The 16,673-nt window shown below is 35.2% G+C and overlaps 1 protein-coding gene across 3 annotated transcripts in view; it reads left to right on the forward strand.

The window, feature by feature from the left end:
* The window catches only part of LOC133531094 (GTP cyclohydrolase 1), a 35,561-nt gene that overhangs the window by 8,118 nt on the left and 10,770 nt on the right, over nt 1-16,673 (forward strand). Inside the window, exon 1 of one of the 3 annotated variants that reach the window (XM_061869197.1) lies at nt 8,838-8,990. The exons of 1 other annotated variant lie outside the window; for it this stretch is intronic. In XM_061869197.1, the coding sequence (XP_061725181.1) occupies nt 8,880-8,990 (111 nt within the window). In that variant the 5' untranslated portion in view covers nt 8,838-8,879. Of the gene's footprint in view, nt 1-8,837; nt 9,069-16,673 lie in introns of those variants that run through there. One more of the 3 variants, XM_061869196.1, reaches the window with a different exon arrangement.

The raw sequence follows: 16,673 nt of genomic DNA on the forward strand, positions 1-16,673 counted from the left end.
TGAAGTACACAAAATCAGGAATGACATATGACAATATCATTTAAAATAGCCTCCTGTAGCCTTGACACAGGCCCTCAAACGACGAGGCCAGTCATCAATAGCGGCACGCACGATTGGCATGTCTAATTCCGTCACTGTTTTAACTATGGCCCGCTTGAGGGAGTCAAGATTTGTGTGGGATTTAGCACAGGCTTTCTCCACAATAACCTGCCATATGGCATAATCCAGGGGGTTAAGGTCGGGGCTGGAGGACGGCCAGTCTTCGTGGGCAATAAACTCAATTTTGTTCCTTCGAAACCGGGCTTGAGTTGTTTTTGCCTTATGTGCAGGAGCTGAGTCTTGTTGAAAGACCCATGGCTGGTTTTGAAATAGGGTGTGGCTTAAGGGCTTCATTATTCTCGAGAACGGTTTCCTGGTAAACTTTGGCCCCAGTTTTCACACCTTTTGCACAGAAATGAACCTGTGTTAGCCCTGAGTATGACACACCCAGCCAAATCATCACATAAGAGGGATGATGGCCTGCCTGATACAGCCGTTTATGCCTCAAATTTCCGACACTCGCAAGAGAATCAAAACCTACAGGGTAACTTCCCGTGAACTCAGAATCTTGAAATTTGGTAAAAAGCAACGTCTAGATAAGGGAAAAATTGCGAAAAGCGTAATTTTTTAGTTACATCATATAATAATATATACGTTTACATGACATTACAGTAAACGACAACGTCATCAAACGAACACTACACATAACAACATAGAACAATTAGGTACTATAACATTACATTGCACACACAAGTAACAAACGTTACGTTACACTCGTATTTGTAAGAATGGGATTACGATACAAGTGCGAATAATAAGAAATTCGTAAATATACGACTGAAGTGGGTAATTTAAACGTATCGTACATTTTACAGTACATATGGCCCTTTAAATTTTCGACAGAGTTACATAATGTGCTTATTATCGCACTAATGCGGTAAAGTAGCAACATATGTACTGTAAAAAACATAGTTAATGTTTTATGAATGAAGGGGTTAAAAAAGATGAATTGTCTCAGACAAGAAATATAATTGTATCCGTAAATAAAAAAGTATAATTGTATCCGTAACTAGAGCTCGCTTGAAAGCCTCACTAAGGCTTAAGCTTTTAGCTCCAAGCTGGAGCTTTTCAGTGTGAAATTACAGACGAAGAAACCCCCTTTGTTACTTAAGACCTGAGGACCTTTAGTAGTATTATTTTATTACTTTATAAAGATTTAAAAGACTACATATTAGGGTGATTCAACCTAGTACTGAAAAAACATTTTTTTTTTTACACTCACTCGCTAGAAATGATCTATTGCATTAGAAAACACTCTAGATTTTTTAAATTTATATTTATAGGTTACTGAAGTTTGAATTTTTTTGTAAATCAATCAAAGAAAGAATCTAAATAATGATCTTTGCATTAGAAAACACTCGTCTAGATTTTTTTTACGTATTTTTAATTTGTTATTTAGGGTCACTACCGACATTTGAAAATTTGTGAAAATAAACAAAGGCAATATTATCGTAAATGACGCTGTTTAGGGTTCCGTAGTCAACTAGGAACCCTTATATGTCCGTCTGTCCGTCTGTCTGTCTGTCTGCCTGTCCGATGCATTGCTCAGTGGTCGTTAGTGCTAGAAAGCTGAAATTTGGCATGGATATATACATTAATAAAGCCGACAAAATCGTACAATAAAATCTAAAATCTTTACGTAAAGTGGGCGTGAATTTTTTTTTTGCTTCTGCATTACAGTGTGGGGTATCGTTAGAAAGGTCTTTCAAAACTAATAGGGGTCTTCAACAAACATTTTTTTATAAAATAAATATGTTCGAAGATAATCGCTTCGAAAGAAAAAAAAATGTATCCCACCCTCCTCTAACTTTTAAACCATAGGTCCAAAAAATATGAAAAAAATCGTAGAAGTAGAGCTTAAGAAATACGGGGGGGGGGGACAAAAATATTTTTTTAGATTTTATTGTACGACTTTGTTGGCTTTATTGATTTATATATCCATGCCGAATTTCAGCTTTCTAGCACTAACGACCACGGAGCAAAGCCTCGGACATACAGACAGACAGACAGACAGACGGACATGGCGAAACTATAAGGGTTCCTAGTTGACTACGGAACCCTAAAAAGGTCACTTCTGTGAACAATACAAAGTTAACGACTCTGATCTATGTATCAGACCCGTTCCGTTTTTCTTGTAAAAAAATGTATCCCACCTGCAAAGGTGCCGCGTAAAAATTAGCTTTGGGTTCCCTTAAATTTGCCATGTCTACAGGAGAGACGCGAACGAGTTTGGTAAAAAATGTGTATGGCCCATAATTCTATTGAAATGGATCCATTGGTTAAATCCGAATGATGAAATCTACTTATAACACATAGTCAGTCGCAAGTTCACGCTCCTTCGTTTTATAATCATATTAATTGATTATAATTTGCTTACTTAGTTTACCTACAATGTAACAGTAAATAACAATAATTACTTTAGATAACTTTTGATCCATCCATGCCCCCTCGTTAGCAATTTATTTCTAATCAGATAAAACACATTATCCTTATCTACAAATTCACCCACTGATCTCGTGAAAAAGTTACAATGATGTTCGGAATTAAAATGAATGCTTTGATGTTTGCGATTTAACACGTAACAACAAACAACAGATTGAGAGGGTTTCAAATAAGGGGTACTTAATGCCTTATATTAAATAACATCGGCTGGTTTTAGGAACCTTTATAGTTTCGCCATGTCCGTCCGTCTGTCCGTCCGCGGCTCTGCTCCTTGATCTTTAGTGATACATAAATCATGCATGGCGACAAAACGGTAAAATAAAAATTATTTTAGGTTACCATATACAAACGGTTTTTTTTTTTCATTATTTGATTGACCAAAAGGATGAAAAGCACACCTTTCTGTCGAGGTAGTTCGGCACTCAATGCGTTTGAGCGTGCCAATAGTCCGAGACTGAAATGGCGCCTTTCACCCGAGTTAAAGCTCTATTTTTCATTTCGAATACGAGTAAAGTAAAATACATGTGCATTAAAAAAACCGGCTAAGTGCGAGTCGGACTCGCGCACGAACGGTTCCGTATCATTACGCAAAAAACGGCAAAAAATCAGGTTTGTTGTATGGGTGCCCCCATAAATATTTATTTTATTCATAATATTTGTTATTATAGCGGCAACAGAAATATATCATCTGTGAAAATTTCAAGTGTCTAACTATCACGGTTCATGAGATACAGCCTGGTGACAGACGGACGGACGGACGGACGGACAGCGGAGTCTTAGTAATAGGGTCCCGTTTTACCCTTTGAGTGCGGAACCCTAAAAACACGGCTGAGTTTAAACTTCAATAGTATTTCTTGAGGAGTACTTTCAACTATTTCGGTAAAAAAATCTTTATTTATTGAAATGGGAATTATTTATCAGAATGAAACATTTTATTTAAATTAATTATGGTAAAAAAAGAAAAAAAAACGTACTTAGAAACTACAGCGCTCTAAAGCAGAAACGTATCATTTTCTGCACACTTTTTAGAACAACAACGATCCACTTTCAGAGCATGAGTATTGTTTTTTTTTTTCACTTTAACCCAATAGTCTGGGGTATCGTCGGGTAGATAGTCGTTGATATACGGCCAATATGGGTCCCCAACAACATTTTTTTGATAAAATGAATATTTACGGAAATATTGCTCCGAAAGAAAAATATGTAGTTTATATTCATATAAAGTCTCGGTTACAAATTCATTTACTTTAAAAGACACTGCACCTACTTAATCTTTCTGGTTTAAACCATTGGTTGACTGGTAGAGAATGCCTTAAGGCATTAAGTCCGCCATTTGTACCGTCATGTTTTGTGCAATAAAGATTAAATAAATAAATAAATAAATGTATCCGGGCTCCCTTCTAATTTTTGAGCCGTAGATCCAAAAAAATATGTTATTTAAAAGCTTAATAAATACTTTTAATGAAAACGATACCGAACTATAATCGGTCCAGCCGTTTTTGAGTTATTGCAAAAAGTCTTAGTAAAAATACGTACCTACAAAGCGCTGCGAAGGTACTCCCATGTAGGTACATGATACTTACTAATAGCCCCCCCCGTTTAGCCTATTCCGACAGAATGGTAACTACGGAACCCTACATTAAGCATGGCCCGACATGCTCTTGGCCGATTTTTCTCTGAGGGATCTGGGTTAACGCTCCCATCCGTAGCGAACGAAACGAAACTGTCTCTGTCGCACTAATATGGAAAAGTGATAGAGAGAGATAACTACGCTACGCTACGGAGCATGAATGATTGGCATCCACCCTGTAAGGTTTTTATTTTCCGTTATCGATAAAATGTTTTAAAGTAAACAAGTAGGTAAAATGATAAAAAAACCGACCAAGTGCGAGTCGCGCACTGAGGGTTCCGTACAAACCTGTAGGTATATAAGTAAAAGTTCACCCATCACGATAATCGAGTCATAGTTGATGTAACTAAAAATTTACGGTTTTCGCAATTTTTCCTTTATCTGTGCTATAAGACGTTGCTTCGTACCAAATTTCAAGATTCTGAGTTCACGAGAAGTACACTGTACACACGAAATCGTACGCTCGAAATTAAAAAGTCACCCCTTCACAGGTGGGCATTTTTACTTAATTTTCTTAGATTTAATTTAGTTAGTATATATTTTATTAAATTTTGTTTTAATATGACTATTAAAACAGAATAATAATAATAATAATAAAAAGGCGTAGGGATGTGACGACCCCATCGCCCGCTGGTTTTACTAGTGCAATCAGTCAACGCAGGGCAGCTTGTGGCGAGCTGTTGGGGAGTAGCGACCTCACGTACCCGAGTGCTCCTGGGGAGTTCTGTTAGCCGCAAGGAGGGTGGGTGGGACAGGATTCTCTGCCTCTGGCTTGCCTTAGCCGGCCGGCCAAAGTGGAGTCGTTAGAGCTATAAGCTCCAGGGGTGGAAGTGAAAAATTGCATAAGACGCGAGTTGGCACAGTGGCTGCTCGCAGCCACTGGGTAGAAAGCGGCGTACACCTCTCGACACCCCTGAGCCCTCACACCGGTGTTGCCCTTGAGCCATCCTAGATGTCGCTTTTTGTGGGGGCCCATCTTGTGGGGGCGAGTCACCGTCTGCCGGAAATAAAATTGAATACCCTTTTATTAGGCAGGCGTCCGGTTTTTTATCCCATAGCCCAGTATTTAGTCCATCGCTTTCACCCAATAGCCCAGTTCATTTTAGATTCCATCAACCCTCAAATAGTCCTTACACCCTGGCGGGTGCTGCCTCTGCGTGCGTCCCATGACACGGGCAAGGGCAGCATCCGCTAGGTGTACTCCTTACATTTCATTAAAGTGTCAAAAGGGCCTCTACGTGTTGGCTTCGGCTCCGCGCACGCCTCCCAAAGGTCCGGAGCACCATTGTTCCGTGATGGGAAAGACATATAATAATAAATATTATAGGACATTATTACATAAATTGACTAAGTCCCACAGTAAGCTCAATAAGGCTTGTGTTGTAGGTACCTAGACAACGATATATATAATATATTATAAATACTTAAATTAAATACATAGAACACCCATGACTAAGAAACAAATATCCGTGTTCATCACACAAAGGTTTTGAACCCGGGACCATGAGCTTCATAGGCAGGTTCACTACCCACTAGGCCAGACCGGTCGACATACGACGACAGAATAAATGAGACTGGTAGTTATCTTGTTGATTGAGTGATATCAGATATAGTGTCATTTGATGTATTTAAAAGTTTTAATTTTATATAAATTTAAGCAAAGGATATATTAAGTACTAAACATTACAGCTATATTAAGTACTAAACATTACAGCTATATTAAACTACTTAATTTACAAATTAATACACAGAAAACAAAAGACTCAATAATAAATTGTCTATTTTACAAAATCCAAATAGCATACACAATTAAACTAGTCATTTTATAAAAAAATAACCTTTTGTTCTACGGTAACCTTTTAGTCTCATTAAGATACGGACTAACCTACGTTAGGTGTTTTCCATTTAAGTTAAGGAAAATACAACTAGTCACGCAATTAATTTAATTCCATTTACTGACATTACTAACCTTATTTATTAATTCGTTATTTAATCATTATGAATGAGGAAAATATAATTTTCCTCAAACCGTGGGAAACAAGTCATACCTACATATGACGAATGTCAATAGCCTTCAAAATCATAGAATAAATATTCTAAAATCCAAAGGCGTAGATGTGTTTCGTTCGAAATATTTAATGCCTACATTCTTAGATTCAGACCAAGTTAAGTTGGCAGCGATTTTGGCAGCAAGTGACGTTTAAAATAACACTTGCACTGTCTGGGCTGTCAAAACCGTGGCCAACTTATCTTGGTCTGACTGTAGTAACCTAACATAGTGGGTTCTTCTGGCTTAAAGGACTCGCATCCAGGCCATAAATGTAAAAAAAAAAGTGGGTTCTTCGTAAAACAAAAATTATGCTATTCAATAGATAAAGTTATGACGTTTTTAAGTTTTCATTTATTTATTAAGAACCTTTACAAAGCATGTAGAAGTTATAACATTCTGTACAAACCAAATACCTATACAATTGATTGAGTAAGATTTTACAGAATCTAAAACAGTTTTGTGCTTCGAATTTGACAGGTAAACGATATCGCGCTGTACAGCTGCATACATCTTGCGGTAACTCTTATTGTCAAAAGTTGACGTTTGACAATTCAGTGACCGCAAAACATATGACACAGTACAGCGCCATCTGAATTGGATGTCAAACTAAGAGCCACGTTTTTTTTATTAGAATTTACCTTTCTTAATCAATTCTCTTTGGTACAAACAAATATTTACATCGTACTTTCGATCCTAATATGAATATTAATTGATGTCTGTCGGGCTCGTACAAAGAAATAAAACAGCAGTGGAGTGGATGCAGGAAATGTTACTTGTCTTCGAATGAATCATCAAAGTTGGATTAATTGGAATATATTTGGATTTTTTGGCAAACCTTGTGGATTGGTGCAGCCTGGAAAAGGGTTAAAACAAGGTTATTGTGAATACTTATCAAACCTAAATGTATGTTTCTAAAAAAACAGGTATTTACCTTAACTGCACTTAGCATTCAAGAAACGTAGGGAAAATCGCAATTATCATGTGTTTTGACGTCACATATGTTAACAACCGAGTTACCTTTATGACATCCTCACTTTCTGCGGGCCTTAAACTTCTGGTTTTACCCGCCAGGCTTCCCCAGTGACGTCAATAATGTGAGGCAGGTGTCTGTAAATCAAATAAGACGTGTGGAACCTTTTCTGGGTTACTTCCTAATAACACTTTCTCGTATAGTAAAAACCCCTATAATGGAACAGGCACCAGTAATGGGATGGTATAGACAAATTCTGTAAAACAAGTATTTACTATCAGTTTTTAATCGCTGGCAACATTGTACCATACACGAGAGCCAAAGAGATGCTTAAGTTTAATTTTTCTTTGATATTTTTTAGTTTGAAAATTAATTGCGCCATACATCCCATGACTGGACAAGAAAAACACAGTTTTAATTGGTTAATAATATTGAAACCAATTGAAGTAACTTTCATTAACTACATAGAAAACATAAAGGACGAATTGGACATTCAACTTTTAAAGCATAAAGCGGTAGAAATTTCACTAATGTCGGTGAAATATCAAAAATACTCCAAATTGTCTCTTAAATGTCCCATGATTGGTGCCGTTAACGTAATTGTAAATAAAGATCTTGAGCAAGCTTGGCTTTTCCCTGAGTTGAAATTCCTTAATATTATATTAAGTCCGCCATTTATACTTCTTTCCCATTACGGAGCAATGATTTTCCGGACCTTTAGAAGGCGTGCACGGAGCCGAAGCCAACACGTAGATGCCCTTTTGACACTTAATGAAATGTAAGGGGTACACCGAGAGGGTGCTGCTCTTGCCCATGTCGCGGGACACACACACAGAGGCAGCACCCGCCAGGGTGTAAGGACTATTGGTAGTTGATAGAATCTAAAATTAAGTAAGTTATTGGGTGAAGGCGTTGTACTAAGTTTGCCGCCATTTGTACTTATTATTCGACAGTTGACAGTAGGTGTCTTTTTGTATATATTCCAATGCACTTTTCGGGATTAGGTAGCCATACAGATTGCGCAGAGGAATTAACTAGGTAATCTTCTGTTAAATTCCACGCCCTTTATTTAGTTTTCATTTTAATTTGGATTTACTTTTAAATTTTAATGAGTTACATATATTAATTATTAAAAAATAGCACGAGGAGAATAAAAAGATATATAATATTTGTATATTATAAATTGACTTGACTGTACCTATTTTTTTTTTTACTAAAAGTCATTAAAAGTCGAACAGGCCCAAATGAATCATCATAACAATTAATTTGTTAAAAACCTCCAATAACAATATTTAAAACGTTCCAGGAAATATCTTCAACACATTAGATTATTAGGAGAATATCCTCTGGGTATTCTCCGATTTTTCACCCAATTTGAAAATCCAACGTTTCGCACTTAACGATTGTGACGTACGTTCTAACATCAACTTTAAAATAAATTCCATAGAATCCCAAATCTAATGAGACATGTTATTAGTAAGCGAGCTCATTGCAATCAAATTTCAACTTTATATCAGACGGATATAAGTAAATTTTCCAACAAATACATAAACCTAAATCGTAACAGTATTACGGGCATCTGATTTTGATCTGTAGTTCTTCATGAATAGAGTTAAATATTGAATGTGACAAATCCGTTACTCGACAGCCGATCGATTTCACACACGCGCAATGAAAACTTGCCATTCATGTACAAAAATCATCTGTTGCATTGCCACAGCTCAGTCAGCCACAAGACGGGAACGCGGACACGCGACCGCCATTTTCTTTTTCAAATTTTAATTTTCGATCGCACCCCTGTAAGTACTCGAACGTGTCTTTTGCGGATTGCTAAAAAAGTTAAATGTGAACGTTTAAAAAGTTTATTCTGGATCGGTGTAAGTACTAATTGGCATCTTTAAAAGTTTTTATGAATAAAATGGTATATTGTTTACTATAAACATTAATCTTTGATAAATAGTAGGCACAGATTTTTGAGTAAAATATGTTGCTGAAATAAGTAATAATGATCAACGATGATGGAGGTTATGTTTTTCGCGCGTATCTGCTCACAGATGAGTCTCAACGCATTGCGTGTTTTTTTGGAATCTTAGATATAAAAATGTTTATATTTATTTGAGTTGTATAATAGTTATCATAGTCAATATAGTAATGTTGTTTCAATAGCTAATTGCGTAAATATGTATTTTTACCAAAACGTTAATTCCATAAATACCAAAGCGTATTTAATGCAAAAACAGAGCCACTCAACCTTTGACCACATAGCATAAAAAAATGAATGCTAATAATTAGAAAGGAACTGAGTATTAAATAAAATATAAATAAATGTGCAATTTAGCATACACGTGAGAGTAATATAAATAAAATTGCTACTGACTTTAATATAACAAGATTACAAGCAATAATAATTATGAATAACATGATAATTAACCACGAGTTAAGATAAGAATTGCATCATAATTGTAATTAGAGTAATAATTACATTTGTAAGTGTACTTTTATTTAGCGTTTATTTTAATGATATTTTCATGGTTAAAAATCCTTATTATTAACCATGTTTGCATTAGTACTCTCAAAAAAGTAGGGTATACCTTTAACACTTAAATAAAGAATCCTAGAATAGAATAGAATAATCCTAGGTATTTAAGTAAGGTTTATTGTACAAATATATATCAAAATGAGAGGATCATCGAACTTGAAAACTAACCAATTAAAATATATTTATGATAATAAAAAATATATACTTTATAAGACATGCAATTGACACCAAAATAAGTAACAATTTTTTTTCTATCAAATATTAGACATAGACTACTTCACTATAGACTAAGCGTCATATGTAGAACTGAATTGTTACCTACTTTGAGCAGTCTATGACATTAGACATTGTCTAATAAGTATTTTATCAGTCAGTTTTACAAAAATACTCGGGAAAAACAAGGTCAAGTATTTTTTGTGATTTCAATGGTTTCAATCGGCAAAAACTTATATAAAGGAGGTGGATTAATCACAATATAATAGTGTTGTCACGCGATAAAACACTCTTAGTTCGTTTTATTGGTATAGGAAAAAATATATATAAACATATGAATATATACAAATAACTGAAATGAAATAGCTCCAGATTTCCTCCCTACTCCAACCTTCTGCGAGCCAAATATAGTATCCAATTGCGGACCAAAGTCCAAACGTGAATTAGATATTTTGCTTAGCAATTATGCATGTTATTTATACAGCTACTGCATCAAATCCCAAGGTTTATTTTCCGATAAATCCTACTCCTAACGCAAAATTTTCAGCATTTTCTTTTATGAGATCACTCTACATAATTGTCTTCTACCGTATGTTCGTAACAAAAAGCATTTATCAAGTTTATTGCGGAACAGGCCTTTATAATTTGATATAAAAAAATCCATTATCTAATAGCACAGTCATAACGAAGGTACTCCCTCGTCAAACTTAACTACAACGGCTTGATTGGCTTGCGTGTTATCTTTTAATTACTGAATCATCAATAAAAAATAACGTTTAAATGAACGAGTACATTTAGGGGTCCTGCGCGGTCCAGGGTTAGCCAACTAGCTCTGAGTTAACCAATAACAACTCTGGGTTTAACCGGTTAGCTCCGAGTTAGTGGTTAATCCTGGATCGCCCAAGTGGCTCTTATAGTTATTTGTTTTACAAGGGGACATAGTTGTCAACTTCTCATGCTAATATTGATACCCGAGCAAGCGGAAGATTCCAAAAGTGAACCTTCGTTACTTTGCCATTCTTGCGGATAAAATGCAACTTTCTCGTTAGTTTTTGAAGAATAAAGAGCGCCTTTACGAGCTGATGTGGTGAACATATATTTATTTTTAAGTTATCTAAACTATACATAACGGCTACCCTTAGCCGCATATAATTAGCCATAAATTCGTACCGCTTACTAATATTTAGCTGAGGCGCTATTCTGAATCTTACTGACATGTTGATTATACACGGAATCATATTTGGTCAGTGAATCTCTTGACAGAAATCCTCAAAAATTAATAAATTACAGAACCGTAAAACCACCCAACTAAAGTCTAGTATTACAATAAATAAAATAAATAAATAAATAAAAATTACAACTATGGTCAACAAGTTAAAACTAAATAACTAAGGGGCACTTGCACCAATCTTTATTTAGCCACTTACACGGAGTTAACCGTTAACCCAGGGTTACATTGTACTGGTAACTGCGGGTTTAACTGGTTAACCTTGAGTTGGTGGTTAACCCTGGTGGCGCCAGTGGCCCTGAGTATCAGTATTAATATTATATTAATATTATTTTAGATATTGTCCGAGTATAACTCTTTTTTTGCCTTAATACTGCGACATTCAAATAATACTTGCACGAAGCTACTCGAGTTAAAAGGAATCATCAGTGGTCTTTTTTCTATACAAACGTTCTCGACCATTTCTTCTCTGGATTTGGGCCCTAGATGAATAATTCTTTTATGAGTTCAATGTTATAAATACCAGTTGTTATAAGAACTAGGTTACTTACTTAAAACGGCGAAATCGCTAAAAGCTGCCAAATAAACGCGCCCTAAACAGACGCACACAAAATCGGCAAAAATAAACGCAAAAATCAAAACGGTCAGACATATCTTTTTTTCATTCCGTTCCCAATATTTCTATACGGTTAACTTGTGGAGGAGGAAAATGTCCAGAACAAAACCTCGATTTCTGAGATTTTTACCCAGGATTTATCGACTATTTACCTAAAATTTTCATATGTGAGCAGGGGCTCAGCTAGTATTTCCTCTCAATTGTGAACCATAGCTAAAAGCTTTTGGACATTGTTGTGTGGTTTTACAGAATTCTTAAAATATGAATTCCATTTCTATTCAGAGTGGTCGGTCAGTTGGATCTGCAATCAGGAAAAAGTGTCCAATAGAGTAAGAAACTCGCCACGAGGCCTGTGGAGGTAACAAGATAGTCTCCGATTTATTATGAAAATTGGTCACACAATCTCCTCTAAGAATTCGGTTATCGATGATCAAAATCTTCATGATAAATGAGCTGTTTCAAATTTAAAAACTATAACTTCACAATGGCAAACATTAGATTGGGATTATATTTTTGTGCGCTGAATAAAGGTCCCGATATCCTGATATTGTTTACATTCATTAAACTGCGACTTTACCAGACAACTTTGAAACTATTCGACATAAGTTCAAAGTAAAATCATGGCGTTTAAGACCTTTTGTCCGAACAGTACTAAGGACAAGCGTTCTCTTTTGAGGCAAGGACACCCCGCTCGTTAGAACTTCGGTTTTTAATTACACCCGGTGGTCACTATGGACTTTAAGAGAACGAAATAAGAGCCATTTTTTAATGTTTTGTTATATAGAACAAAGTCATAATTATGACCCTTGGTACATAAGTCGTAGTTTGACACTTAGTGCCTATGATTTGAAATGTTTGAATGTTAACAAACCTTAAAATACAGTGCAAAATAGGTTTTGAGTGTCATCATCTGCCTGCGCCATTTCCCATCATCTGGGGTCCGCTCTCCTTGTCCGTTTTCTCCATTCTGAGCGATTTTGGGCGATATCTGGGTTCATATTTGCTTGTTTCAGGAACTCCCTTTTTTAATTTTAAAAGCTATTTTTGAACGTCGTTCAAAATACCTAACATTTGAGTTGATTTTTTGTAACCATTCTGTTAACGTTATGCCCCATTAGTTAATTTATTTTTTAAGGAACTTTGATAATTCTCTATGGGATGAAAGCAGTCGGCAATTTTAACGCTAAGAAATCTTATAATTTTTCCACCCTGAGACTGATCACTGAACTGAGACTATCAGGCTAACCTTGTAATTTATTTCCATGTATAGTATGCATAAAAACCAGTCGTTTAGTCTATTCACATAACAATAGGCAAAATAACTAATAAAAACTCATTAGGTTTACTCGTGCAGCAGAAAAAACCGCAAGAATACCATAATATTATATACTTTTGCGTGCATAGTGGGCAATGAGCTCAAACATGACAACATTACTTAACCTATAGTAATTTTTCTTTGCTGCAATTATTAAATCATCTTTTTCCATTCAGTTCGTCTTTTTCCATTCATCATTTTGTTACAAAGTTATAAATGCGGTTAATAGTAGCGCTCTCTTGTACCTTAGCCGTACATTTTATACGGGGGTAACATTAGTTCCACAATTGACCAACTGCAACTTGTTGATTTGTGGTGTATTTGTATTCAATTATTCAACGTTGAGTGAATTATGGATACCTATATACGTTTTTCACCTGGAAATACTGATTTCTTGGATAATGATTTAATACTTAGATAAGATTCTTAAGATTTTAAACGTTTTCAATATAAATGCATCTTTTTAAATAATAATAAAGTAATCCATACATACCTAATATGTAGTTTACAAGAGCGCATTGTCAACAAAAAATATTACTTAGAGACAATCCTTATATGGATGACGTCGCGTTAAACTATGTAAACAACAAGACTTGAGACAAACCAAAAAAACATTAATTAATATGAATACCATCAATTAAGTACCTACTATGGGTAAGCATTTGTTTTAATGACTAAGTTTAGAACATAATATTCGAATTCAAAGCTTAAGGGGCTGTCAACACCCAATTTCGTTGAAATTGATGTTACTTAAGCAGGTTATTAAAAAAAAACTATCTATTTTAGTAAAGCAAAAAAAAATGTTAATATTAATTATATTTCAAAGACCGTGGCTGTACTCGATACATGATTGGACGAAATCGGCTCGAATTTAGGAAAAATGACAATGCGCTTACCGCTGCGTTTACCGCGTCAAACAATTTGCGGTCATTAGATTATCTGATTTTAAATGGGCGTGCGGCAAACGGCTTAACAGCCTCTTAATTAGAATTCTTCTTTAAATAAATAAAAAACCGAGCGGTTTAACTAGTCCATTTAGTACTAACAATTAGTACTAAATGGACTAGTTAAACCGCTCGGTTTTTTTTTTTTATTTACAGACGAAATGCTTTTAACATGTGCATCAAAATTTATAACCGCATACCTGAAGAAGTAAGGTCACTACAGTGACCTCTCTTCAGGCGTGCACTGACAAATTGGCTATTGGACAAATGTTATTATTGTGTTAAGGAATTTATTGAATGTAATGGGACTATTTTTTAATTTGTATTGTTTAATGTTTATTTTTATTATTTTTTATTAATTAACATTACTTTTTCTTATTTAATGGATTTTGATTATATTGATTTAAAATTGTAATTCAATATTTGCATGCCTGTATGTGGGCCGAATACACTGTGCACAAAAAACTGTATTATTATTTGATTGATTGATTACATACATAGTTCGAAAAAGCCCCACATGAGGGTAGGCATTTAAAAATACTTTGTAGCACTCAAAATTGCCCTAGCTTTTGCCAGTTAACTTTTACGCTTTCGATGCCCATACAATACAAAATGAACCCACGTACCAATGAATATACTAAAATAATTTGCCATTCCACAAATGAACTAAAATTATGTCTTTAAATTAATATTCATATTATTGGAAACAAGTTACCAACATCCGAAATTATGCACGTTGCTATGGCATTTGCAGACTCGATCCTATTGTGTGTTTTTAATCACGATGCAATTTCGTAATTTTTTTATGTATTTGTAGAATTATGTTTTTTTGCAAAAACTAAGCTTTTGGGAAGTATAAAAATAGGTGACTTACCTGTATCTTAAAATTAAACCTTACCTTTGGTGTAAAAATTATCTTATATGTAGTTACAAAGTATTACGGTATTCTACTGTACCTATCTACTTATATCATTGACGACATTTTCATTCAAAAGTAAAAAAGCAAAAAATATACTTGTAACATTTTTGCGTCCAGTATTTTAATTCTCCGTACACTCCTTAATAATAATGTTGTCTATGGCATTTCATATGTTTTTAAATTGATTAATTAACTCAGAAGCCGCAACATTAAAATTAAAAGTAAAAGTCGACCAGTCCACTTTCGATGCTTTCTTTTTACCTCGTTTTGTTAACATAAACAATTTAGTGTCAGTCACTTTTCATTTAAACCCTAATGAAGACCTTTCTTTATGAAAAAAAATCTTTAAAAAAATATGGGTCTTAGCCATGGGGTCCGTGGGTATCGCCAAGGTGTGAGGTCTAGAGAATAAAACTAACTAAATGTATGCCCCTCCCCTTGGACATCGGCCACATGAATTCGTACGGAACCCTAAAAAGTCAAAACCAAAAAAAATATTAGTTGTAGTCCTTACTGACCTACAGTTGAGTAGTTATACAGTAGGTATAGTAAATGCCCCTGTGATGGGACTGGCACCATTAATGGGATGGTATAGACAAATCCTGTAAAGCAAGTATTTACCATTAGTTTTTAAACGCTGGTAACATTTTACCATAAACAAGAGCCAAAGAGCTGCTTACGTTTATGTTTTCATTGATATTTGTTTGTTTTAACATTAATGGCGGCATACATTACCATGACTGGAGCAACAAAAAAACATAGTTTTAAATTGTTAATAATATTGAAATGAATTGCATTCTTCTTCTTCCTCCTGCCCTTATCCCACGTTATGTGGGGTCGGCACAATTCTCCTCTATCTTTCGTCACCTCAGCACTCACTCCTTTCTTTCTCATATCCTCTTTCACACAATCCATCCATCGTTTTTTGGGTCTACCATCCGCTCTCCGTCCATCAACATTCATTCCTAACATTATTTTTCCTATATGGCATTCATCCCTCCTCATTAAATGCCCATACCACTTGAAATGAATTCCATTAGCTTTCTTAAATATATAAAAAACATAAAGGACAAATAGAGTCAAATCAAGTTTGCAGCGATTTTGATAGCCCAGACGGTGCACGGGTTATTTTAAACGTCAAATTTCTATGAAATGATGACGTTTACTTGACAATTGCACCGTCTGGGCTTTAAAATGGCTGCTAACAGTGCTAACTTATCTTGGTCGGACTCTAGGACATTCAAATTTTAACGCATAAAGCGGTAGAAATTTTACAGGTGTCGGTGAAATATCAAAAATAACTACAAATTGGAATGTCCCATGATTGGTGCCGTTATATACAATATCTGGGAGACCGAGATTTGCTCGGAAAACATATAGAAACGCAAAAATGCGCGTTTAGCCAGAGATTAGACCTAGCTAGATCGATTTTTCGCCCCCAAAAATTCCCATATAGCAAATCTTATCGAAATCGTTAGATCCCCGAAATATATAAGAATTGCTCGAGTTTAAAGGTATGAGTAAAATAGAACTGGAAATGGAAACGAAGAATTATGTAAGGGTAAAGTCCGTGTGAAAACTGACATAATATGGTGCAATTTTTGTCTGTTTAGTTAGACCTGCCGGTCCGGTACCGGTCGAAGCAACCTTGTACGTACATTGACCTACATGTGAAAGTGTGTGTGCAAGGTCGAGTTACTTCCGCCCA

The sequence above is a fragment of the Cydia pomonella genome, chromosome 24 (assembly GCF_033807575.1).
Source record: "Cydia pomonella isolate Wapato2018A chromosome 24, ilCydPomo1, whole genome shotgun sequence".
NCBI lineage: Eukaryota > Metazoa > Arthropoda > Insecta > Lepidoptera > Tortricidae > Cydia > Cydia pomonella.